The sequence below is a fragment of the Melanotaenia boesemani genome, chromosome 16, assembly GCF_017639745.1.
Source record: "Melanotaenia boesemani isolate fMelBoe1 chromosome 16, fMelBoe1.pri, whole genome shotgun sequence".
Classification (NCBI taxonomy): domain Eukaryota; kingdom Metazoa; phylum Chordata; class Actinopteri; order Atheriniformes; family Melanotaeniidae; genus Melanotaenia; species Melanotaenia boesemani.
In genome coordinates, this window is record NC_055697.1 from 17,724,881 (window position 1) to 17,750,939 (window position 26,059).

At 37.7% G+C, this 26,059-nt stretch overlaps 2 protein-coding genes across 4 annotated transcripts in view; one reads left to right on the top strand and one right to left on the bottom strand.

Annotated features, from left to right (window-relative positions):
- Window positions 1-2,553, bottom strand: part of LOC121656019 (apoptosis-stimulating of p53 protein 2-like) — a 28,175-nt gene extending 25,622 nt beyond the window's left edge. For all 3 annotated transcript variants that reach the window (XM_042010979.1, XM_042010978.1, XM_042010977.1), the window contains exons 1-2: window positions 2,447-2,553; window positions 1,993-2,151 (exon numbers count right to left, since the gene is read on the bottom strand). In XM_042010979.1, the coding sequence (XP_041866913.1) occupies window positions 1,993-2,019 (27 nt within the window). In that variant the 5' untranslated portion in view covers window positions 2,020-2,151; window positions 2,447-2,553. The remainder of the gene's footprint in view (window positions 1-1,992; window positions 2,152-2,446) is intronic.
- Window positions 2,554-5,227: 2,674 nt separating this feature from the next.
- LOC121656018 (exportin-5) lies at window positions 5,228-22,897 on the top strand. The gene is made up of 33 exons (XM_042010976.1): window positions 5,228-5,452; window positions 5,990-6,111; window positions 6,198-6,270; window positions 6,367-6,504; window positions 6,827-7,009; window positions 7,107-7,133; window positions 7,238-7,423; window positions 9,525-9,601; window positions 9,692-9,736; window positions 9,840-9,930; window positions 11,016-11,099; window positions 11,215-11,340; window positions 11,430-11,520; window positions 11,629-11,757; window positions 11,972-12,087; window positions 12,222-12,377; window positions 12,653-12,694; window positions 12,807-12,896; window positions 12,984-13,183; window positions 13,270-13,372; window positions 13,785-13,966; window positions 14,292-14,392; window positions 14,521-14,617; window positions 14,739-14,875; window positions 15,006-15,103; window positions 15,200-15,246; window positions 16,058-16,167; window positions 17,045-17,104; window positions 17,183-17,277; window positions 17,360-17,467; window positions 18,012-18,149; window positions 18,530-18,694; window positions 20,907-22,897. Exons 1-33 carry the CDS (start codon window positions 5,351-5,353, stop codon window positions 21,051-21,053), a joined length of 3,666 nt encoding a protein of 1,221 aa, XP_041866910.1. The 5' UTR covers window positions 5,228-5,350; the 3' UTR covers window positions 21,054-22,897.
- Window positions 22,898-26,059: the final 3,162 nt, after the last annotated feature.

Sequence of the window (26,059 nt, forward strand, 5' to 3'; positions counted from 1 at the left end):
CTTGTTTTGCCAGAAGTACCTACTGAATATGCTGACAAAACAGCAAAATAAATTATAGACAAACTACCACAGAATTCAAGCCTAAATATGGCCTTAATAAATGTCTGCAGAACAAAGCAGACTTGAGGAGAGATAACAGCAATTCAGGGGTAAATGAGTTACGTGATGCTATGGTTCAATACAGGGCAAGTATCCCTTATCAGGGGCTGCCACAACACAGGCGCGCAAACAAAAAGCTCTCTACAACAGACTGTTAAAGAGTCCCTGCTGCTCATTGTGCTCAAGAAACAGTGACCCCCTATTTACCATCCCAGCCAGCAATTATGACACTATACTACATTCTCACTACACCCACCCACCAACCCCTTTCAGCCTGCACAAGCAGGGTTGTGGGCTATTGCCGTCATTTATAAGACAATATCTTACATCACACACGACTAAATAGAGGCCACATTGTGCTTATCAGACGGGCACCAGAACCTGCATTTCATTTAAACACACACCCAGGTACTTATGTATTCCCAAGGGGCAGAAATTAATTGAAGAGACTGGTTCTGAGGTTGCATCTGGGTGATAACAGAACAAATCTACTTCTTAAGGATGACAATTCATATCCATGTCCATGAGAGCCAAGCTTGCTGATAATAAATGACTACATGCCAACAACAGACTGGGGTCATAAACCAGACAGGAATCATCCAAATACATCTCTATCTCCACTGCTAAGACGATTAATTTAGTGATCGAGCTGTTTTACTGGATGATGAGGTCTGAGAAGGGGCAACATCAGCACAAACAGAACGTAAACACAAATTTATAGAGAATTTTTCATCAGTTGTTTACATCAATATAAAAAGTCATTGTTATCTTGCTTGTTACAAGCACATCCAAGTTAAATACAGAGGCTGAAGGAAAATATACACAGCAGCAATAATCTTAATTACAAGCTGTGCTTTCCTGTATTAGCTAAGATTTCAAGCAACTTGTGCTAAAAGCCACAAACTTTACAAACAAGGAACTTTTTAAGTCATCAGGCAATCAACTGAAAATTAACTGAAAACTATTCCGATAACAAATTAATCCTTTAAGTCGGATTAACCCGTAAAAAAGCCTAACACTGTCTGATTCAAGCTTCTAAAACGTGAGAATTTACTCATTTGCACAACAATTTGTTGCAAGTTGAACACCAGCCTATACAATGTACATCTACAAATCGTGACTGGCACCTTTCACTATTATGCACCAAGTCATTAAGTGATAACAAATGTTGATTTGCAATTATAAATATGGGTAAATAAATTAAAGACATAATTTTTGCTTGGTTTAATTTGTACTTAATACTAGTTTAAGTTTCAGGCTCCATTTCTCTACAGTGAGCAGGCAAACAGACCAATGTCCGTGCCCTCTGTACATGAATCAAGGAAGTGCTGAGAGATTGAGCCGTGCACTGCAGCAAAAGCAATGAACCTCTGAAGATGAAGAGCATGATGGTGATGACACGGCAGGAGTCCAGAGCTGAGGTTAGCTTGTGCCAGTAAGACTTGGCAAGTGCCTCCTGCTTGAAGTGTGTCCTGAGATAGGGTAGATATGTGTGTAAAGTGAGCGTAATGAATGCATCTGCAGGTAGCGTTAAGTTAATTTTTCCAGGTAAGATGTCCCAACTGGATATGTGGATATAACACGGAATTTTAACGCAAGATGATACGTTGGAGTTGTAGTGTAGATATAGGAAATCGTTATGTGTGATATTACGCAGGTGCCTCTAAGCAGATACATTACGTCATTCGGTATAACCTACAAGCCCCGATCGTGGTCAGGGTAAAAACTTCCATACCAAGCCTGTGTTGACGCAGTCATGGAACAAAGTCAACTTGCCACGTCAATTTAAATGTACAAAAGATTCACAACGCCGTGTTCGTGTGGCGATAACATTCTAAAAACACATTTTACTACAAGACAACGTTCAAACTTTTGTAAATAAAACCAACTCACCGGCATCATTTTAGCTTCGTACCGCATTTAGCTAAGCAACACAGCATGAATCCCAACTGGTAGTTTCGACGAAAGCGGTGAGACTGGCGACCACTTTAATCCCGGAGCCTAAACCTGACGACAGGCAAGGCTACTTTCTCCGGCTTGGGGGTTCCAGTCCTGCGTTAAAAAACAAAGCACAATGTTATTCTCCTCAGTTCGACTAAGAAACGTAAAAATATAAAACATATTAATGTTAATAGCATCCCGTGTTGTGGACCTGTTGCTACCAATAACAGGGCCTTTACGGCAGAAACTTTCCGTTGCAGTTCAATGAGCATCGCTTAACTTTAAAACAGCTACTTATGTGTGCGAGGAAGGACAAAATCCCATTGGTTCGACAATAACGCACAAATATAAGCTAAACTAATAAAACAGAGGGAATAATAATGTGTTTTCCAAAGCTTTTACTTACAAGAGAGAGCGTAGGTAATCAGCTCGAAACCCGTTGACTGACAGCGTTGCTCAAGAGCTCGCAGCCTATCCCAGAGTGACGTAGCGAGAGGAAGCTCAATCCATTTTGGAATTCAGGCTCCGCCTCCACTTCGCTCTGGAGCAGAAAACACCCCCACAGGTCAAAACAGTCCAATGTGAGCAAGAAAACGCACAGATATTAAGGCTAATTTCCTGTAAAAATGTACCTTGAGGCAAGGGCATAGTCAATAAAACAGAGCAAGTTAGAAGTAAGTTAAACTTAGTGGAATAAAGAATTAATTTTAGAGGTGAATCGGTCCAGAGTAAGAGGTCTCACTCTGCTTGTAATTGACAAGTTGGAGGGTAAGCTTAAAGTAGGTGGAGTCCTGGCAAACTGAATATGAAGACATCTTACAAATGAATGTCCCTTCCGTTTGAAAGGATGTTTGGATTATCTAGATTCAAATAGGAGTACATAAGGCTTTTGATCACTCTTCCTGGGCAACATTTCTAGATCTTTGAGGTTGGGAGACATACTTGCTGCTACTCTGGTTTTTAATCTCAACTGCTTGAATTAAAGGTAACTAGACTTCTATTCTTGGTTCTTGAAGATGTTTCATCACTCATCCAAGAGGCTTTTTCAGATCTAATTTTATATTTTGAGGGCAACTGAAGGCACATGTGCACCATCACCTATTCATCCATCTTGTAAACCTGCACTACTGAACTTTAGATTTTCTCAGTTAGACCTAACAATGGCTAATTCCATATCCATCTTGCATCCTACCTCTACTCTGTGCTCTTTTTAGCCAGTAAAATCAGTCTGATGTTGACTCTTGTTTTAGCTCATGCTGTGTCCTTTTCTCTCTTTCTTTTCCTTGTCTAGTCCAATAATGTCATCTTGTGTTTCTTTGATGAATATTTAAAGATTGTCTATGAATAGTCACATAGTACTACATTAATGTCTTTTTCACCAATAAGTTGTTTGGCTGACGAGCATGTGAGGTGTTTTGATCACAAGATCCATCTGGAGAGGAAAGTCAAGGTTATATTTGACATGCTAGGGAGCAAATACCTAAAATTCTCAATTATTGCTCTCTTCTTAAAGTGAAAAGGTGCCGGCAACCACTTCAACCTGAAACTCCCTATCAGTCAGATAGAACTGAATGAATCTCTCAGAGAGAAGTGAAATACGTCTCACAACATATCAAAATAAATAAATGAAAATCCTATTGCCTTTTATTCAAGAATGTGGAATCAGCTTGACCTGGATTGCAGAGGATGCACTCCCAACACTCTGGTTAAGTGTTAATAATTTCAGTATGTGACCTGGCTTCTCCATAATGCAGACAATGTTTTTTGTTTTGTGGAATTTCTTCAGTTGTATTTTTATTCCCTATTGTTGAAAAGTTCTCTACTGACTGCATGGTATCGCCCTTTTTACCAACTACTGCTGAAGGTCCAAACACATCAGAGGCCATCCTAATGAATCTCAGTACTTTTTTTTAACCAACAGCTGAAGGCATACACTTAGCATATATTGCACAAAGCTGGTCTCCACAGCTAAACCATCAGCCAAGCCAAAGCAGATAATAGCGACAGTTTATTATGTTCTTGACTGCCCTTCACTGTCTGGCCTGTTTGCACTGGTGTTGGCAACATGTGCACTGGAACCTAAACATGCTAGGAACCATTATGTTCAGTGATGTGTCCAGATTTTGTCTATAGCAGTTGAATCATAGGGTCAAAGTGTGAAGTATAAGCAGAGAACACTATGCTGACTGGTGCACCAATAGGTTAACAGCTTTTGATGGAAGCTGTCTGAATGGTGTAGGGCGTCATCTCCCTCACTGGAAAAAAAGGCATTGGAGGCAATCCTATCCTCCAAGATGATAACGCTCATCCCCACAGAGCAGGGTTTACCAGAAACTGCTTCCAGAATTTGGGATTGGAAAGGATGGAATGACCTGCCTGAAATCCTGGTTTGAACCCTTTTCACTCTTGTGGGATCAGCTTGGGCTTGCTGTTTATGGCAGAGTGACCAACACAACTACTTCGACTGATTTGTGGCAAATGCTGATTGAAGAATGTGATACCATCCCGAATGAGGAGGAGGTGCCAGGCTGCTTGTGGCTGTTATGAATCTTCCACATGGTACTGACACCCTTGTTTGTAAAATGAATACATTGCCAGTATGTCTTGTTTCTTCAGACTTCAATCATCCAATTAAATAAATGACACAAAACAAGGATCAAAAGCAGAATAAGCCGTTTGATATGGCAGAGAAGATTTGGCAAGTTTTTAATGGACCCACCAACCACTTAACTCTGCTGCTCATCCCATAAATGCATTTTCCTTAAAAGTGTGGCACAATTTAAAATGGAAATAAGCAGGCTTTATTGCCAAGATTTGTTGCCAAGATAGGTTGTTACAGCAAATAAATACTCCACCAAAGAACAATTTTCTTACTTTTTGAGCTGAGTTTATAATGTTTTAAGACTGGTTTGAAAAACAGTGAATGCATCTTTAAATTTCTAATGCTGAATTCTAAAAAGTGTGTTAACATGACAGCAAAAGTCCCTGCCTGGCTGAGAATGGTAATGTTCAAATAAACCATGACTGAAATGCATTCCTTTTAGTTTCATACCTAATGAAGAAAATCAGGTGTGATTTCTATGTCTGTTCATAGACGATCTTTAAAAAGCTACTCTTCGCCTACAACGTCCAGAATTCCCTTTCAACGGCAAGCCAACGGGCTCAAAGCGACTCGAAGTAGCACGTTTTGTGCACGTTGACCGACGTTGGTACGTCCCTGTCCGTGCGCAGCTCACAGTAGTGCAGTACAGGTGTTTTGCATAAGGGAGTTGCTTGCATTCGTTTTAACAGACGGACACTACCTGAAGTCATGGCTGACCAGGTGGCTGCCATGTGCGAACAGCTAATGAAAGCTGTGATTGTGATGATGGATGCAGAAACAAGCCAAATTTACCGACTGGAGGCCCTAAAGGTAGCAGCGTTGCCGGTTGCTAGCTAGCTGCTAGTTAGCCGAACTTGTTATTTATTGATGCTGTTGTGAGCGTGAAATGATATTATAGCGTAGCCGAATAAATGATCATTATTAACCAGCATCGTAATGGTAACAGCAGTTAATGTTTATTTACATGAACTGAATATGCAATTAAGCTGGTTGGATACACGGCGAGCTAGCCGAGTATGCCATGCACATCACCTCACCCACTATTGATTCACATTTATCCATTCATAAAACAACAACTCGTGGGGGTTAAAAATTGAAGTCTGTTTAACGAGGAAAGCTGACGTTATGTTGCCAAGTCCAATGGCAACAGAATTCCTAGCTTGACTAGCAAGTGTCAGAGTTAGCTTTATGCTATTCACATGCTGTAATGTTTACTGTCCGTTGTCTGATACCTTACACGTGTATGGTGATACCCTTTTTGATTCAGAAGTTATTTTATTGGCTTACAATGCGTAATTGATCAAGCTGTCTATAACGTAACGTAACAAGGCTAATCTTTCAAAACAGTTTTGCGAAGAGTTTAAAGAGACAAGCTCCCTCTGCGTCCCATGTGGCTTACAATTAGCCGACAAAACTCAGCCAGCTGTCGTGAGACACTTTGGTTTGCAAATACTGGAGCACGTGATCAAGTGAGTGTCACACTAGCTAAATAAATTTAAAACATATCAAAACATAGCACTAAAGAGTTGTATAGTTTACAATACTTTTCTTGCAGGTTCAGATGGAACAACATGCAACAACAAGAGAAAGTCCAGATAAAAGAATGTGCTATGCAGCTATTATCAAATGTAGGTATGAGGGTACTGGGATTATTTGGAACTTATTGTTCTGATAAAATTTAGATTGAATTGTTTGTGTTTATACCCATGACTGTGTTTTCTCAGGGTACTCATTCTATTCTGGAAGAGGAGAGCCACGTCAAAGATGCCCTGTCACGAATCATAGTGGAAATGATAAAGAGAGAATGGCCTCAACACTGGCCAGACATGCTGAAGGAAATGGAAGCTTTGACTAGCCAAGGGGTGAGTGACCTAATGTGTAGTTCAGGAAATGTCACTTTTTTCCTTGGTCAGGATGCATTAAATTTGAATAGGATTATGTAATAACCTTTATGCAAATAACTTCCAGTGGGGGGTTAGTCATACTTATTTACATGTGACTTCATCACATAAACTTGGTTGCAAATAGAGCAGATATCATCATTCAATTATGAGCCTAAACAAGACCTTTTTTATTTTAAGACAGCATTTTCTTAACTTTTCTAAATCAGTTTTTGACAAAAATGCATTAAGAATAAAGTTGTTCAGTTTACAAAGTGACATCTTGATAAATGATATAAAACAGGAAGCCCAGACAGAGCTAGTCATGTTGATACTTCTGAGGCTGGCAGAGGACGTGATCACCTTCCAGACCCTGCCCATCCAACGACGCAGAGACATCCAACAGACACTCACCCAAAACATGGACAGCATCTTCAGTTTCCTCCTGGCCATTCTGCATATTAATGTTGAAGACTATCGCAAAGTGGTCAGTTTGTCCTAAAAATAGTATTCATATTTTAAAGGTAGTAATTCAGCTGCAAATGACCTGAACAGTTGTCTTCTTTTTTTTTTTGGACACCCAGAAAGGGTTATCTGGACATGAAGTAAAGGTGAGTAAACATTTATCTGTGCTCTAAAATGCACCTCCTAACAACCTAATGGCTGTTCTGGTGTCACTGTGTCTTCTTTTCCACTTCTTTTTTTGTCCACACAGGCCAGAGCACATTGTCGAGTTGCTGTGGCTGCACTGAATACGCTCGCAGGCTACATAGACTGGGTGTCTCTGGTGCACATCACCTCTGGAAACTGTCAGCTGTTGGAGATGTTGTGTCTGCTGCTGAGTGAACCAGAGCTGCAGCTGGAGGCCTCAGAGTGTCTGCTCATTGCTTTAAGCCGTAAGGTGAGTTGCAGAAAAGATTGTGCTGATTATAATGTGCGGATTAGATTAAATGTTAAAACTATTTTATTCATGGGATCTGTCAGGAATGAATCATGGTCATACTCAGTAGATGGGAGGGAATGAGACAAAGTCATGAAGAACAGATGTGAAGCTGATGCCGAAATGTCTTAAAACAAACTTTAAAACATATTTGGCTCCATTAGGCCCTCAGACCTCCTATTAAAAAAAAAACAACATTTTCTTTAAATACTAGCATTTCTTTTTGTCCTAAAAGTCACCATGGTGCCATTAGCTCGAATCATTGTCTCTGATCAGTGTGCTGGTGGTCCTTTTTAAAACAATTTCATTATTTAAATAAATTATTTGTCATCAAAAATGCACATTTTGTCCTGTCAGTTTACAAGGATCACTGAAGCTCCATACTTCTGCTCCAAAAAGACAAATATGGTGGAACTCTAGGGAATTGGTTGAGTAGTCTGTGTACTGTTCTTCCAAATTAATTAGAAAAAAGGCTGTGGGTAGCATGAACAAGTGATGACAAGCTACTATAATACACACGTTCAAACTTCTTGTTTAAAAAAAAATATATATATTTTTTTTAAATATGAACTGAAATCAATCATTTCAAATAACCTTCAAACTAAATTAAACTTAATGAAGATAATTTTTTTTGCAAGATCGAAAGTCATCAAAAGATCATATTTTGCCCCACATCAAACCATCTGACAATTGGCTAACAAAAAACAATTCACCAGCTTACCGGTTGTGACACAATAATTTTTTAGAGAGGAGTGTCTAAACAAACGTCTGTTATATACCAAAAACCCAAACAAATTACATATTTAAATCCCATCATAGACATATGTTCATATTTAGACTAGAAAAAAATAGCATACTGTAATAACAGGACTTAGAACACAACAGTCTAACAGAGTAATCACTTCTTATCTTTCCTTGGTGTGACTGGAAAATGTTACAGTGCATGGAAAAGTTGTTGGAAGAAATCTTAAACTTATGAAAAGATCATTGCACTGCAGTGAAAATCCAGCCAAGCTGAATGCTAAGCTGTGATATGGGTCTGTAGTGCTAAATCTACAGCTGCACCAAAAATATTCCAAAGGAATTCCATTAAGTACTTTGCCTGATATGTTTTTATCAAAGGCTATTAATTATTAAATGTGTCTTGAGTAAAAAGATAGGAACTTATGTTATCTACAAGGTTGATAGTTAAAAAAAAAAAAAAGCCAAGAAAAAGGCACAATAACATGTTTTTGCCACAGGCTGCTCAGCCTCTTGTCTTCATAGTTACATCAATTGTGGGTAGTCCCATTGTAGGAAAATAATGTCTTGTCATTGTAATTGTTGCGGATGCAAGGAATTATAGGATGGAATTATATCCTTTCCATAGGAGATGGATGCCCCAGTGTCTCCTATGCTGAGGGAGATGATAAAGGAAGCATGGAAGCGAGCAGAGAATTTAACCAGCTCTTATCATGTCTTATTATCAGATACTTTCAGGTCTTTTAACTCCGTTAGGAGGATTCCTAAGTGAAAAAGACTCTTCTACTGAACTTCAGGCTTCAAAACCACGAATCGTAATCTAATTCCTGATGTCACAACGTCCATTTGTCCACTTTCATCTGCAAGTGTCCATTATCATGATGGCTCTGTGTTGTGATTCAGAGCAACAGCGCCACTATGTGGCCATTTATAACTCATAAGTTTTAGCTTAGAGGTGGGAAGCCAACTCATATTTTATACTGAATTCTTAAACAAATCTTTTTCTTTTATTTATTTAATTAGATTTTTTTTTTTTTATTATTCTTACAAATTCATTCAACTGCTCAACAAATGTAATATCCCTTATATAAGCAGCCCTACAGTAGAATATTTGGTTTGGATTGGAACAGCTGTTGAGCTGTGGCATATTCCTGTGAACTCTTGAATGAATTATTAGTTATAGACACATTTGTACAGCATATATTCATATTGTTTTGAGAGACCCTGCAGAATAATGAAACCCCCAAAATATTTTTTTTCACTTGAAACTAAAGTTAAAAGTAAAATGCTATACTCGGTCTTTCATGTTCATGTGCTTCAGGGCAAACTGGAGGAGAGGAAGCCGTTCATGCTGCTGTTTAATGACGTTGCAATCCACTACATCCTCTCTGCAGCCCAGTGAGTACAGCTGCTTTTCTCCATCATCACTCCATATAGGCTTCAACTCACCATTCACTGCTATTTAATGGGTTGTGTGTGTGGCTGCAGGTCGGCAGATGAACTGGCAATATGTACGAATTCCACGGATTCATCGTAAGTACTGTGACATGTCTTCTAAGTATTAAACAGATGGCTGTAAGTTTATTCAGCAATCCTGGTCGTGAATAACACCGTGGTCCTGTCTGTGTATCTCCAGAGTGGTGGAGGTGGTGGAGCGGCGTTACGTCTTTCTGAAGAGGCTCTGTCAGGTCCTGTGTGCTCTGGGATTCCAGCTCTGCTCATTAGTGGTGAGTTTGTTATCAAGAGGCCAGTCATGAATCTATAGTTGGGTTTCTACCGCAGAGACTTTTCCCTAGAAACAAGGGACTTTTGGAGTGGTAAATGGTTTTGTGTCCTGGCTTTGTGTTTCACACTAAGCTCTGGGAAAAGAAGCAAAAGCAGAGAATTGTCCAAGAAAATGAGAATCAAATTTATTGATGAGCGTCAATAATCTGAAGGTTACAAGAGATCAGACATATTCATTTACCTGTGTCCAACATTGTCAAGAAGTTTACAGCTCGTATCCTGTAGTTCATCTCTATGGGTGTAGATGAAGGACAAGAACTAATCAAAGATTGCAGGGGAAAATTGTTTAAAAGATAAATTTAAAAACATCCACCAATTTAACTATTTACAGTGAAAGTGAAATGAGAGTTTCCAAGGATGGAACAAATGGAGTTTCACTGATGTTTAAGGAGGACTTTTCGTCTTCAAGCGTTTGATTTTCTTGACATTTCTTGTGTTTATGGCATTATGAAATCTGAAGACTAAGAAAGAATTCTAGGGCCCAGTTTCAGAAAGCTTGGTGTCTGTCAGGAGTCATAAGTCTGACAGCAGGACAATGACCAAAAGCTTAGTGAAAAAAACACACCCAGAAATGGTTTAATACAAAGTGCTGGAGAGTTTTGAAGGGGTTATCAGTGACATCCAGACCTGAATCCCATAAAGTACCTAGGGAGAGGTGTCAGGACAATGTCCTAGAGATGTCACTAGTCAAATATGAGTCATGGAGCATCTGACAAAGTAACAGTCCGTATTCCAAGTAAATGGAGTAGTGTGTGGTTCATAGTTTTGTACTGTAGTTGAGCTGTTGGTGTTGAAAGGTACTACATAGGGAGTTTGTATGATTGCAGCTAAAGTATGCACCCATCTTTTCATTGAGACCTGGCTGCTTTTTTTTTCTGTGAATGTCTGCTTTTTAGTCTTATTCTGGAGCTAAAAGTATAGAGAATTTTTGGTAAAAATCTGGGTCATGTTTTTTGTCTTTAACATTAGATTTGATGAAATCTGAGGCTCTTTTTTTTAGCTGATTATTTATGTATGATCTCTGCAGGGTTCAGATGTAAAGGTTGAAGTACCCGGAAATCTCAGCAAGTACACAGAAGCATTATTAGCCTTTACTACACATTCCAGTCAGGTAAGATGATGGTAAAATGAAGCTATCTCCTCCAAGTGCCTTTGTGATTGGAAGTGCTGATATGAGTGTGAATCATGTTTTGATTTACTCCCTTAGTTATATTATTTTTCTTCAGTTTTTAAAATCCTGCACTCTGCCAACGTGGGGAGCTTTGTTCAGACATGAGACCTTGTCAAAAGATGCTGTTGTTGTGGAGATGGCCATCAAATACCTCAAAACATCTATGACCAGCTTAGTCAAGGTGAGCCATTGCTATGAATGACGACATTCCCATGGTGAATCAAGACCAAATGGATACTAGATTTTTTTTTTTCCTCTCTCCCCCTCCAGACTGGGTTTCCTTCCAGACATGATAACCCAAGTTGTGAATACTCCCGGGTGGACTTCGACAGCGATGAAGACTTCTACTCTTTCTTTAGCTGTAAGTGTTAAAGACGCTTGTTAATGTCAGTTAGAATCTCTATAATTATTTTAGGCTTCAGAATTATTTGATAAAATTTTTTTTAAATGATGCTTTGATGCCTCACAGCTTTCCGGGCGCAGCAGGGAGACGTTTTGAGGAGCGCAAGTCGCATTGTTCCTCTGGAGGCTTTCCAGACAGCTGCAGAGTGGTTACAGTTTCAGATCGCCAGCCCAATTGATCCTGGAAACGCCACTTGTAAGGGATTTAAATCTTAACATATTCACAGTTTCACTGTTTTACATCCTTTTTGCTTTTCTGCTCAGCCTCAGAAAATGTAGTTTTGATATTTTATATTTGTATTTTTTTAATAAGGACTTTATGTTAAGTGAAAACAAAATAAAGAATTTCTTGATGGCCATTAATTTTTTTTATATCCAATGATTCAACTTGTCATCTTGTATCTCTCCAGTAAAGTCTGCAGAGGGCCTCTGTTCGCTCTTGTCTCCATCAGTCATCCAGTGGGATGCCATGGCGGTCTTTGTGGAGTGTGTGGTCTCACAGATATTTAGAAATGTAGAGGAGGAGGTAACAGACATTATTACAAGTCAAATTAATAGGCAAAATGCATAACTGAGAAAAACTGTTAGTATAATTAGCATTATTTTTTCTTTATTTTACAAACGTCAAAATTTGTCCTCCTCCTGCCACAAAATGTGTAGAGGTTGCCGATAGATCAGAGCATGGAGCTGCTGCAGGCTGTGCTGGACTATGACACCAAAGACCCGCTTATCCTGTCCTGTGTGCTCACAAACATTTCAGCCCTCTTTCCATTTGCCACTCGTAGACCTCAGTTCCTGCCACAGGTCCTCCACAAGGTCAGATGAAGTCATTTTATTAGTTAAAATTTTTTCTTTGGGGTCTATCGGTCCTGCATGGCTTATTGTTTCTGTCCATATTTCTCTAAAACAAGTTGTTGCTTCAGTTCTTGACTTATGTTCAAATTATAACTCAACATTTTTACCTGGCCCCTTTTGTAAAAGTGCGGTCTGTTTGTTTTTATTATGTTGTCCACTATTTCATTACCAAGTTTTATGAAGCTTCCTTTAGTAACTGCTGATTAACATACACTCTTACTGTTTTGGCCCCACAGCTGTTCAAATCCATCACATTTGATTTTGATCAAGAAAAAAAAGTAAGTTGTCATCACAGAAACATATTTTACATAACCATTCATCTATAACCATATCATATTTATTCATCTTTTTTTTTTATACCAACAAAAAATCTCCCACTGATGTTTTCAGGTACCTCGGACACGAGCTGTAAAGAACTTGAGGAGGCATGCCGGCTCTTCCATCATAAAAATTTGCAGAGATTACCCACAGTTTATATTGGTAATAGTCTTCTCACCCAGCTAAATTATTATGGCATTAGGTGTGTACATGGGAATAAATATCTTTTTTTTTTTTTTCCCCCCACAGCCTTGCTTTGACATGTTTTACAGTCATGTGAAGGAATTGTTTTCAAGTGACTCCACACCGACATACATGGAGAAATGTTCACTGATGGAAGCTCTGGTGCTCATCAGTAACCAGTTCAAAGACTTTGAAAAGCAAAAAGCTTTTCTAAATGAACTGATGGCATCTGTGGTCACAGAGTGGACCTCGGAGGAAGTTAGGAGGTGTGTGAAATAATTTCCTGGAATTTCACATGATGCGGTTTGAAATCATGAAAGATGATTGTTTTTATGTCCTTGTTGTGTTTCAGTGTGCTGTGGGACCCTGCTAAGTTTCTCACTTTTATCGGTGCTGATCAGGTGGTCACTGAGCAGAATGAAGATGTTGACACAGCAGGACTTAACAGAGGGCGAGTAAGTCTTTAGTGAGACTGTTTGGGGAGGATATGCAATATGAGATTAATGTGTACTTTTTTTCATTCTTGAAATATAGTTAAGTTTAATTATCAAGCCTCAAAGCTTAAAAGAATTTGTTGGATTTAACTTAATGCAAGCATGTTTTTACTTACTTAATTTGAGCATGTTTACTCTGTGACATTGAGCCTGGCAGCATCCTAAACACAGATTCTGCTTAGTCAGTGGGGATGTTCCTGTCTTCGTCTTCTGTGGTTTGTTTTTCAGGAAATTTTTGAACAGTTTAAAAAAAATTGATGTCAGCTGTCAGAAATATTTGTTTTATTAGTTAGTGTATCAATGTAGTAATAATGTTTTCCATAGAGCAGTCTCGTAACATCTGCTATAAAATATATTTTGTTCTTTCTTCAAGCTGAGCTTCTGCCTCAATGCCATGCTGGTGGTAGTGAAGCGCTCACGCTGGCCTGCAGACCCAGAAGAAGCCAAAGTTGGTGGCTTTGTTGTGGGATACACTCCTGATGGAGCCCCCATGTACAGGAACCCCTGCGCAGCCCAGTTTTTGGCCTTTCTACCCAACTTACTGGCTTTGATAAGGTGCGCTTATTCCTTTTCGCAGTTACTTCTGTAAATGTGTAAACGATGACACCTTGTTTTGAAATTTGACCTTTGTACGCCTTTATATTGGATTTGAAACGAGCGGCCCAAGTTTAAAATTTTGAAACTCGACGCATAAGTTGAACCATTTGAAGCTACAAGTCAGCACTTGAGGCTTACCATAATTACTTCATTTTGGATTAGTTGTGTATAACAAGTTCTGAATTCTGAATTCACATTTTGGGACTTGCTTGTGTTTACGATTATTTTTCTTTTTTTTTTCTATTTACATACATTCTCAAACTTGTATGCTTGCTCATTGCAGGACTCACAACAGTCTGTTCACACCAGAAAACCTGGCTCGTCTAAGTGAGACCTTCTCCAGAGCTCACGAAATGATGGACTATGAGAAAAATGTTGTTCTTGGTAAAATAAACTTTCTGCATGGGCTGTGTTTTTTTTTTTTTTTTTTTTTTTTTTTTCCTCACTCCATTGTGAGCCACTATTTTAAAAAGGCTGTATGAATAAACCTTCTCGACATGTGCTTTTCTCAGGTCTCCCTCAGTTTTCTCTGGATATTTATGACTCTCCTGTATACAGAAGCAACCTGGAGCGCATGCAGGGATTTTTCTGGACTTTATATGATAACTGGTTCGTTCTGCAGTTCTTTTTTTTTTTTTTTTTTCACTCCCACTTTTGTTTGATTATTTAAACTCCTTTTACATCCATGCTGGTACAGATTTAATTCTGCCTCATACTTTTACTTCTGCAGCTTCCATGTGCTGGGGAATGCAGGTCCTTCCCTGCAGCAGGAGTTCTACACTATTGAGAGGTTGGCTGAAGGAATAGCTGGCTCTGCTTTTGTCTCCCTTGACCACGTGCCTGACTACAGACTTCGTCCAATGATTCATATCCTTTTTCACTTTTGCTTCCATTTATTAGCCAAAGTCTGTGTTTTGTGCACACAATCTTTTTCAGAGACTCATTCAAACTGTTGCTTATTTAAATTATTTGGTGAATTTCCTTGACAAGCGTGTACGGCTGTTTATGAAGCAGCTGGTGCTTTCATGTCGTCCAGAGTACTACGACAGTCTACTGCGCCCTCTGCTGGGCCCTTTGTTCACCTACATGATGCAGGTCAGCATCATTTTCTGTGACACTAGTTCATTAAAAACGAGATCAGCCACTGTTTTTATTGTTAGACATCATGCTGTGCCACTGCTTCGATTACAGAGACTCAACAACAAATGGCAGGTCATCAATCAGAGGACTTCAATCAAGTAAGTTGTTATAAAATGTTTATGTATTATAGTAAGTATGTTAATGCAGCAATACAAGTGACATGTCTGAAATCACTCATTCACTTGCTAATTTGCCCTAGTAGCTTTATGTAGAAGACTGGACTCATTTCAGTGAAAGATTACTTCCACACACTACTTAACTGCATGAGTGTGTCACTCCTCTCACAATTTAAGACACCAAATCAATACCAATATACATTTTCTGATGTATCGTGTATTTCAACCTTTTTTCCTTCATGTAGGCCCTGGTAATTGTAAGTGCTGGGATTTTCTGTGCTGTTTATATGAATCATATTAATGGATTTCTGCAAAAATAATGTCTCAACTGTACATTAGTCTTGTTGCTGCTCTTATAGAGCAAAACAAACTGCCAAATTGGCTATTTTATACAAGATATTTCTTACTCATGTATAATAGAGACTTAAATGCAAACTTTGTACTAATAAACTAGTAAATCAAATGTGAATACTCTGAATTGGATTTGTGAACAGGTTTTGTGTACACAGTTGTTAGCAGTATTTTTCCTTCTGTGTAATTTATAGTGGTCTGTGTTTGTCTGTGTCTGTGCTGTACTTAGAAAGGTCTCTTAAAAAGTCTAGTTGTCCATTATTAACATTGTATATGACAGAGCAACAGTGGTCTCTGTTCTTTGGATCTTTATGGAGTTTATTTTAATAAAATTATTTAGTTTAAAAACTAAATGAAGACATTTATTGCTAGTGGTCTTTTAACCACTTAAATTTGGGGAGTTATGATAACCCTGTTTTTTTTTTTTGGTTTTTTTTTTTAGTGGTGAGGATGAAGAGGAGCAGGTGGTTTGTCAGGAAACCCAGGTGACCCAGGAGATGTTAGAAGAGCAGTTGGTACGTCTGCTCACCAGGGAGGTCCTGGATCTTCTTGGTAAGCAGCTCTGTTAACTTCACACTTGTGGTACATGCGTTCACAGCATATATGTCTGAGGCAGTTTGAATATTTTTAGCAGATGAAAATAAAAACCTCAAACTGAACTGTACTGACAATATAAAACAGATGGTTATTTGCTTTTGTTACTGTGTATTATACTGACAAATTAAGCTGGACAAGCTGATATTCTCAATTATCCATTTCAAATTGACAGAAAACATCAAATCTCTCCTTGTTGACTTAATAGATTTCTGTAATATTTGTCTGTAATCCTATTTATGTGGTAAGGTAGTGTCTTTGCCAGCCACAAAATCGAAGACTTGTTTCAGAACTCACTTGAAAAGTGCTAATATACACCATCATTTTTTAAGTGGAGGTGATATTTTACATTTTGCTGTTTCTAGCAGGATTTGGAACCTCATCTCTGAATTTATCCCAACAGAGTGCTGCAGAACTTATTAAAATAGCTCTGGCAACATTAGATTTAATTGTACTTTGATGTCCCATTTCTCTGTGCTTGTCTTGACTCATGAGGGGAGCTGTTTTTCACAAACACATGCAGAGAAACAAAAACTGCAAAGTTGCCTTGCGTTGAGCTTAATCTCTTGGTGTTTTCACACTTGGTGTCTGATATTCAGCGATACTGGTCACAAACATGATGGAAGTTGGAGGTTTCTTTTATTTTCTTTGTGAAGATTCATTTTTGGATGTGTGCATTGGTTTTCTGTATTGAGAAGGCACAAGAAATACGGCTTGGGGTATTGAGGATGCATTGCACAACTGCCTGATTAGCTTTCACTCTTTACACTGGGGATGAAGTGGGGAGTTGAGTTATAATGGGGTTATAATACCTATCCTTTTCTCTCACTTGTAGCTGTGAGCTGTATTTCCAGAAAGGTACCTGAACCTGCAGCAAACAAGGAAGAAATCGATGGTGAGTGTAAAATTATGATTGTGAAATTAATTTTTTTGTCAGAGAAAGTATAACTTTACTTGAAATGTACCCTTGCAGAGGAGGACGTGACGATGGACTCGGTGCAGATGGCGTCTCCTGCACACCCTGCAGATGAGCTGACTGAGCTGGGAAAATGCCTGATGAAACATGAAGTCAGTCTGGGACCCCTCATGTGACATTCAGAAAGCCACATTTTTAATGCTGCATATACACTCAACGCTTTTCCGTTCTCAGGACATCTACATGTCTCTGTTGACGCTATCTTTCACATCGCTATCGTGGAAGGACACCACTAACTGCCATCGCACAGCTTCCATGGTCTGCTGGAACCTTCTGCGACAGGTAGCACACTTAATGCTAAACATTTCTACTTTCATATCACTTTTCTTTTGAAACTCATTTTCCACAAAACCACGAAAAGACCAAAATCCACATTACAGCACTGAAACTTTTAACCACACAAGATCAAATAGTGGGAAAAACTCTGAGCCTCAAATTTGATGCACTTGTGAGTATTTTAACAGCTGTGCTTTTTAATTGTGTGCGCACATGTTTTTTTTTTTTTTTTTTAAAAGGTTTGGAAAGACTTACAGTGGACATGCTCGAGTCCTGTTTATTTCAATTTTTATTTTAGCCATTATGGTATATAAATAATTACAAGACCAAAAAAAGTGTCTTCAGTGAACTTTGAATGTTATTTTCTTAATGTGCATGCATATAACATGTAATTGAATTTAGATATTCTGGCATATTTCTTAATATTTATGTACATCCATGTTCATTGTAACTTAAACTACTAAACAGTAGTTTAAACTGGTTCAATCTGTACTAGAAAAGTTGGTGGAAAAAGTATAAAATATTTCACATCCACTCTGCTTCTCTTTAGGTGGTAGGGGGAAATCTTCTTGCTGAAGCAGTTACATGGTTCTTTACCAGTGTTCTTAGAGGCCTTCAGGTTCATGGGCAGCATGAAGCCTGCAACTCTGCCCTCTCTTACCTGGCTATGCTCATCTATGAAAACCTGGTGAGGCTAATGACACTCTTGTCTGTTGAATCTGCTTTTAATATCTGCCTTTTAGTCTACTTGTTTTTAATATGCGTTTCTTAGAAATTTGTATTTAATGTATTGTTTTATCTATCATGACTTTGGAAAATTATGAAAAATCCTTGTCTCAGGGTACATGTGCAAAGCTGAGTTCTGTGAATTCTTATTTTTGCTTATATTTGTGTAGAATATTTATTCAATTAACTTATTAGATAAGTTTTAAAATTAAATAAAATAACACTGCCTTTAGGTATACTTGAGTTCTGTATTTTTCTCAATTGGAAGCTTAATTTAAGAAACTTGGATTCAGAGAATGTTTTCTTTTAATCTCTGTGCATTTGTCTGATAATCTGTGTTAGCGGCCTCGATATGCGGAGCTGAGAGCTGTGATGACCCAAATCCCAAACATCAGTGTTGATGCTCTGGACCAGTATGATCACAGGCTCATGGACCCGAAAGCCCAGAAAGCTGGAGAGAAGAAGAGGAAAGACCAGTTCAGGAAGCTCATTGCAGGAACTGTTGGGGTAATGCCACATGTAACCAGTTATTAAAACTGGGTGGGGCCCCTTCTGGGCTCCATCCTAGCACATATTCTCTGTTATCAAAAGATACTTAATTTTGCATATATTTAACAAGAAATATTGGAATGATTTTTTTTCTCAGGCTTAAAAGGATTGTGGAAAGCTACAATTTTCATTTGTTTGGTGAACGCAACACTCCAGTTTGGCCTCCCTATCCCAAATCTACCAGTTCAAGCACTGTGTTCACAGAGCTCACAGTAGGAGCAACAACAACAAAAAAAAAAATGCAATAAATATAAGTAATGGGATCTTCACAATGAATTTACATTTATTTTGTTCAAATGCACATACGAATGACACCAAACCTCTGCACACCTCAATTCTCTGTAAATGTGTTTACAGAGGAGATTGAAAGTTATCCTGTAACTGAAATGCAAGATTTGAGGTAGGTTGCTACGGAAGCCAATAGCAGCCATTATCGGCTATTCAGTTTTAATTGTTAACTCACGATAACTAATTTTCTTATCACAAGAATATGAGGACCATTTTATTGTGAAAACGGGATAATTTATCTCAATAAAACTGAAGTTTGTTAATGAGGTGATTAAGGTGGGCTCAAAAGTAAATTTGTGACACCTGAGTTAAGTGATCAAAACACAGACACCATGACAGCTGATGGGAGGGTATAATTATGTCAATGTGTGATTGCTAAAACTTAACAGACATGTCGCAATTTCACGCTTTACCTGACTTGATAGATGTAAAATCTGATGTACTGATCAGTAGTGGGCGTTGCTCAATCTGACATCAGCTTGCGTCCGTCGCTGTACTGAAGCATCCCAGTACAGAACGCCAACACTGACTGCCTCAGAGCTCCTTCAGAGCCAGATTGCGGCATCCAAAGTGTGAAGAAATGCCCGGAGGAGGTCTGTGATTCTCCCAGTAGACCACAAACACGTTCAATGAAACACTTTTTAATTTTATGATTCTTTTATATTAACAAGTAGTCGGTTTCTGGGGGGAACCTATGTGGAGTTTGTAAGTTCTCCCTGTGTATGCATGGGTTCTCTTCCGGCTTCCTCCCACAGTCCAAAGACATGTTAGGTTGATTTGAGTCGCTGTTTTTCTCTCTGCATTGGTACTATGATAGACTCCCAGCTCCCTCATAATTCTGCATTTGAATAATCTGTTATCTTGCGAAAACAAAGTTTCGAGATAACTAGATAAATTATCCCGGTATCACAGAAACGGTGTCAAAAAACAAACAAAAAAAAACAAACAAACATGCGAGCCTGGCCGCTCTCGGCTTCCGTAGATTTCTACCAATAACCATTAAATTAATACAGTAACTGAACTCAAGTTATAAAGTAAAAAAAAACTGTAAAGCTAGCTGGCTTGAAATATCTTTGTAGTGTCAGGAACTAACAGGAACCAACATTGGTGCTTTCTCAAAGTCAGAGTAAAAAGTTTTTTTTATCTTTTTTTTATTTTTGGGTCTTGGCTCCCATAGGAACAAAACTTTATTCAATGTTAGTTTATGAACCTTTTTTTTTTTTCTTTTTTTTTCTTTTTTTTTTTTTTTACTCTAAAAGGTCCAAGAAAATAATAGAAAATTGAAGAGTTGTTTGGAAACCTGTGTCTAATAATAATGCACGTTGAGTTTAATAAATCTATTTTAAAAAGTTTTGTTTCTTTTCTCTTGTAATGGAAACATCCCCAATGAGGATGTTTGACTGGACGAGAATTAAAACGGATTAAAAAAAAAAAAAAAGTGCACACCGGTTGAGCTTTTATTTCTATCAGCTTTGCACACTGCCAGCTTCATCTACAGTAGTGACTGATTGGTGTGCAGACCGTATTTTATTTACAGTTTACCACGATGCCAGTCTGATTTTGTAGTCTATGCAGTACCCGGTACAACTCTGAAACGTCTCTTCCCGACATCACAAATCCCAATTTAACTCTTGCATTTAACCACTAGAGAGCAGTGCTTTGCTTGTCTCTTACCGTAGGCTGCTCTTCAGGAGCGACCAGAAGCTGGCCTGATATTGCAGATCATTACTCAGCACTGGGATTGTAGCTGTGCTGTAAATCTTCTCTGCTCGGCAGCAGAAAATGTGCAGCAGCTCAACAGTGCTGAACAGTCGAATGAAATTCTTTGTTGTAGGTCCTGGATAGCTCTGTTTAACCTCCTCTCCCCATCCTCTGCCAACAGAAAGCTCTGTGCCAGCAGTTTAGGAAGGAGGTTCATATCCGGAATCTTCCCTCGCTGTTCAAAAAGCCGAAGCCAGACAAGGATGCACTGGACGGTGAACCCTTGGGCCTAGCATCTCTCTTCGCCCCTGAAAATAATACCTTGTAGGAGCACACAGCGGTTCAAGGGGACTTTGTATGGACTGAAAATGGAATTATGTATACAAACCAGAGTTTCCCTCACCGCCCTCCAGCTGACAATGTGACGCTGCCCAGCATACCTGTCAACACTTCTGTTTTTCAATAAGTCACATTTTCACTCATTAAGCCACAGCACTCTTCACATTCATGCTGCGACCTTTCCACAAGTCTCGTGTATGAGCAATACCACACACTTTATGCCTTTTTAAAAAAAATTCTACCATTGTTATTCATTCCCTTACACATACAAATAAGAGATGTTAACTATGGAAATGTATCAAATACTTCAAATTATAATGAAGAGAGTTTCAAGCCCCCCTTCCCCCCCTTTGTCAGACCGTGTTAGAAGAACAACTTCAAATAACTGTAGCCACAAAACCTACTTTATACAACATTGCTGAATTCAGTATTCTTGCTTTGGACCTTTTTTTTTTTTTATTTTTTAATAGGGCGTAGCGACACACATAGAGCACTCCATAGATATATGGAGTTTGAGAATCAGACCGAAAGATCTGTGGCAGCTTTTATATTTAGAAAAGTAATTGGTATCTAATGATATCCAAACAAGCAGAATCCGTACAGCAGGATAGCTGCAGAGGGAGTCTGTTATGACATGATGAAGGAACAGAGGTACGTGTCTGTATTGTTGTGTAGGGGTGGCGATCTTTTGTGGTTAAAAAGAATAAGTGAAGTCATTTTGCAGGTTAGTGTTGGCAGATATGTTGTGACAGTGCTGCTGCTGACAATGCTGTTGTATCAATTTGAAACAAAGAGGGGGAAAAAAGTAGGACAAATCCTGGTGCACGTGTCTTTTTATTGTCATTTTCTTCGACTGGACGAGCTTCAAAACATTGACTGAAGGTGGACCACTGCTTTGTGACGGGACGAAGATGTTTGCATACACTTGCCCTTAAAAAATGCAGGGTTGTGTTTTTTTTATAATTTTATTTAATTGGATTCATTTTGCAGATATTTCGCTGATAGTAAATGTCTTGATTATTTGTGATTTGCCAATTTGTCATATCAGTACAACTAAACACGATCCAGCTTTTGTTTGGATTCGTCTACATAAAACAGTGCTCATGTTGTACTTCAAATAACAGACGCATTTGTGCCAAAACACTCACTGTAGGACTTTATGTAAGAGGTTTGCATATAATTTAAAGACTCAATTTATGTGTTGCCTAATTCAAGTTTGTTTTTTGTTTTTTTCTTAAGTAGTTTTGTGTCTGTTCTAGTTTTGCCAGACAGATAAAGAAAAGCTGAACCAGCACTACATTCCTTCATTGTCCAAGGGATTGTTTTCAAGTGAAGTTGTTGGATGTATTTAGCTATTTTAACCATGTTGTGATAGACTTTTTTTTGTTTGTTTGTTTGTTTATTTTATTGCCTTTTAATCTATTGCGTAGATTCAGACCAAATATACTTGGGAAGTATTCTGGCTTTGAATGATCCCTCTGTAAATGCATAAGGACAAGTCTGCATATCAGATGTTTTGAGTGAAAACAAGTTGATACTAATGGAAAAGATTTTGAAAGTTTTTGGTTTTTTTTTAATTTGTTGATTTGCATTTCTATAAGGATTTTTTCATGTTGCCATTAAAACAAAAAACCAACTTGTTCAACACTACGGATTTCTGTATAGACGGGAAAAAAGCTTTTTGAACGTGTATTGTGGTTTATATTTTTGACAGTGACTAAATGTTTTTAATTCAGTTATTTTGTCATTTTTCTTTTTTAAAAATAAAAAATAACAAGAGAGGTAGTTTAGTTTGTTAGTTAAATACCATAGAAATTAAAATGTTTAAAGATTTATATGTCTTTATTTCATGAATTACATGTTTTAAACATTTTTGCTGAATTCTTGGCATTTTAATTGTGGGAGAGGAGATTTTGCGGAGCCTCAACAGAGACACCATTTTTATTTGAATGCTCTGAACTCTATTAAATATCAACAGAACAATTTATTACATTATCTTATTTCTAATCCTCTGCAGAAATGCAGAATTTTAACATTTGTAATTGAATAGCCGAATTTTAACTCCACTTTTAAATTCTGCTTTAATCAGCTACCAGTCTGTTTTTTTTTAGTTATATAAAAGTTTTCATTTACATGCTTTCATTTACATTTCTAAACTTTATTTGTAATTTGAGTTTTCCCAGTGTTTACAAAGAAGTAGAAATTCAAAGCAGGGTGTTAAAGCTGAATTCATACTATGTGACAAGTAGAAGACTGGATGAAACTTACGGGCAGTTTTTACCTGACAAAGAATGAAACGCTCAAAATATTTTTCTGAATATGTTAAACAATCCTTAACTTCATGACCTCCGAATGTGTTACTGACTTAACTTTTGCTTCATTTAGGTTTCTACTCCTCAGGAGCTTGTTGCATCACCTTAGCTCCACGTGCAACCCGGGCTGATTAAGAGTTGACATGGTAAGATTTTCCTGTTGCAGGTTATAAAGATTAATCTGATCTGATTAAAAATTCATTGATTGGTAAGATGTGTGGACTGATTAAGGTGTTTATACGGGATCTTTTTCTGGTTTGGTTGCTACTTTACATGAAAGTGGCCCATATAAGAACAGCTTTTGATAAATACGTGTCATGGTGTTTTGACAGTAGTTTGCCATTTCTATTCTATTTAATGCTGATTTGTCTAAATTTTCAGGTTAACACAGCTGTACTTCATGAAATTTTCCAGAAGATCTATTGAATCGACAGCTTCAGTTGAATTCTGTTGAGACTTCCGTATCATTGTTTTGTTTTTTTAAATCTTAACTTCAGGTTTTAAATAAAATGCCTTTCACACTCTGGGTCATTGGGGGAAAAGTAATGAGATATTTGTCATTTACCAATGGCTATAAAATAAAGTAAGTGAACCTCAAAGAAAAAAGCCTGTTTAAATATTTAGTTAAATATTAAGTAATTTTTGACAATGTAACTATGAGATAGTCTTTCCTTGTGAAATCTAGGTTCATGGTGGTTACATAGTTTTGTAATCTGATCATATAATCCCAGATTTGTATAGCCATTACTGCTAAAGTCTTGGTACACAGAAGAGTTCATTGTTAATAAGATGCACGGTAACTTTTGAAAGATTTTCTACATGTTTCTAATAGAATATTTTACTGAAGTACATTTTTGCATTCTAAACCACCTTAGCCATAAATGCTGTTGAGCAAGTGGAGTCAACATTTTCAAATCCTATCACAAAGTTTCACTCTAGGTTTTAAATATGTACCAGTAATTGGATGGTTGTTTCGGAGGAAATTATTCTTAAGCCGTCTTGAGAAGCCATATATACAGTAACAGATTTTTGAACCAGTCGCTGATTAGCAGAGTATCTGCCGATTTAAATTCTTGATCAGATAAAACAGAAATTGAAAGATGTAATTCCCTCTTTTTTTGGACCTGCGATAGAAAAAATTATTTGAATAACAGAGAAAATAACTGTTGGTTGCAACATTACTTCAGTCATTGCTCCTGTCCTTGAAGTATCACTTTCAATACCACAGTCACTATCACACACACACAAACACAAGAATGTGTTTCAAGCATATTTAAAACAAGAGCATAACAAAGAAATATATTTGATGTGATGCCAACAATTATGCTTTCTATCTATCCTGATTTTCTTCCACCTCTTTGATGTTCCATTGCCCATTACTTTTAAGTTCCTATCATCTTTCATGGTATTGTTTGTCTGCAACAAACATGCGATCTGCAGTATACAGATAAATATTTTCAGTTACACATATTCTGTTTAAATTCCTCTTATTCCTCTTTTCTTTATCACAGTTACTATAATAATGTAACCCTCAAATTGTACTTTGATTCACTAACACTTAACAGCAAGTAAATCTTAGTTGTTCACATTTTCTTACGCAAACCCTAAATGGGGGAAATTTGTCCATGGGGCTGCTCAAGGGGAATAAAAGTATGAATCAAAAGAGAAGTTTTTAAACAGATATATTAATGACCCATGTGTTTTTACCATTGCAATATTTCTCCAAAGCAAAAGTTAAATTACATCTTAAATATGTGCAAATAATTAAAAACAAAGTATAGCTGTGGAAAAACTGCTTTATCGTCAATTGGAGGTGCTTTTGGCTGCAACTGTGGACCATGTGAGTGCAATGTGCCTTTCAAAACAGCTCTCATAGGGCTTTATATTTGGAGGTGCAATCTTGTGAGATTGTCTGCTTTCAAAATCTGTCAGTGTTTTGCTGCATTTGCTGTAATTGACCCCTCTACCTCCTTGAAAATACAGTGCCTGCTGCAAAGAAGCATTCTGCATCAGCGTAATGCTGCTATTGCCTCCCTCCAAGAAGGGAATGGTGGGCTTTAATTAATGTGCTGTTTTATGCTTAGACCAGATATTCCATTAAGAAAGATTTGTTTTTGCCACTTTAAAGTTGCAGTATAGGCCTTATGGTGGCCGGCAACACTGTCTTACACAGACGCAAACATTCATGGGATATATGTGTGGCAGTGCTCTTTTATATTTACATTTAAAGCTGCGTTGAAACTATATAAATTTAGTTCATAATATGTTCCCTCTTTTCATTATCCCAACAGTTTAGAATATCACTTTTGCTTTGTTACTCCACGTATAACAGAGTTGACGCTAAAGAAAATGTAATAATTAAAATCACATTGGATCTTAGTGTTCATGTAGTATAATTATACTAATTTGTATAGTGTAATATATATATATATATATATATATATATATATATATATATATATATATAGAGAGAGAGAGAGAGAGAGAGAGAGAGAGAGAGAGAGAGAGAGAGAGAGAGAGAGAGAGAGCTAGGAAAGGCTTTTGTGTTTATTTGCAATATTTACGTTTTGATGGGCTTTTAAAAACTTTTAAAAATGACCTAGTGTATGTTAGGCTTCATATTGTGTTATCTGTGTCTCCTTTATTATGTTTTTTTTTTAATCCACTGTGGTTGTGTTTGTTT

Bases quoted from the DNA above. Each gene is read 5' to 3' on its own strand.
- LOC121656018 (XM_042010976.1), top strand. From the start codon at position 5,351: ATGGCTGACCAGGTGGCTGCCATGTGCGAACAGCTAATGAAAGCTGTG. The intron at 9,737-9,839 runs GTAAGTACTGTG...GTGTATCTCCAG, and splicing joins ACGAATTCCACGGATTCATC to AGTGGTGGAGGTGGTGGAGC. The intron at 13,967-14,291 runs GTGCGCTTATTC...TGCTCATTGCAG, and splicing joins AACTTACTGGCTTTGATAAG to GACTCACAACAGTCTGTTCA.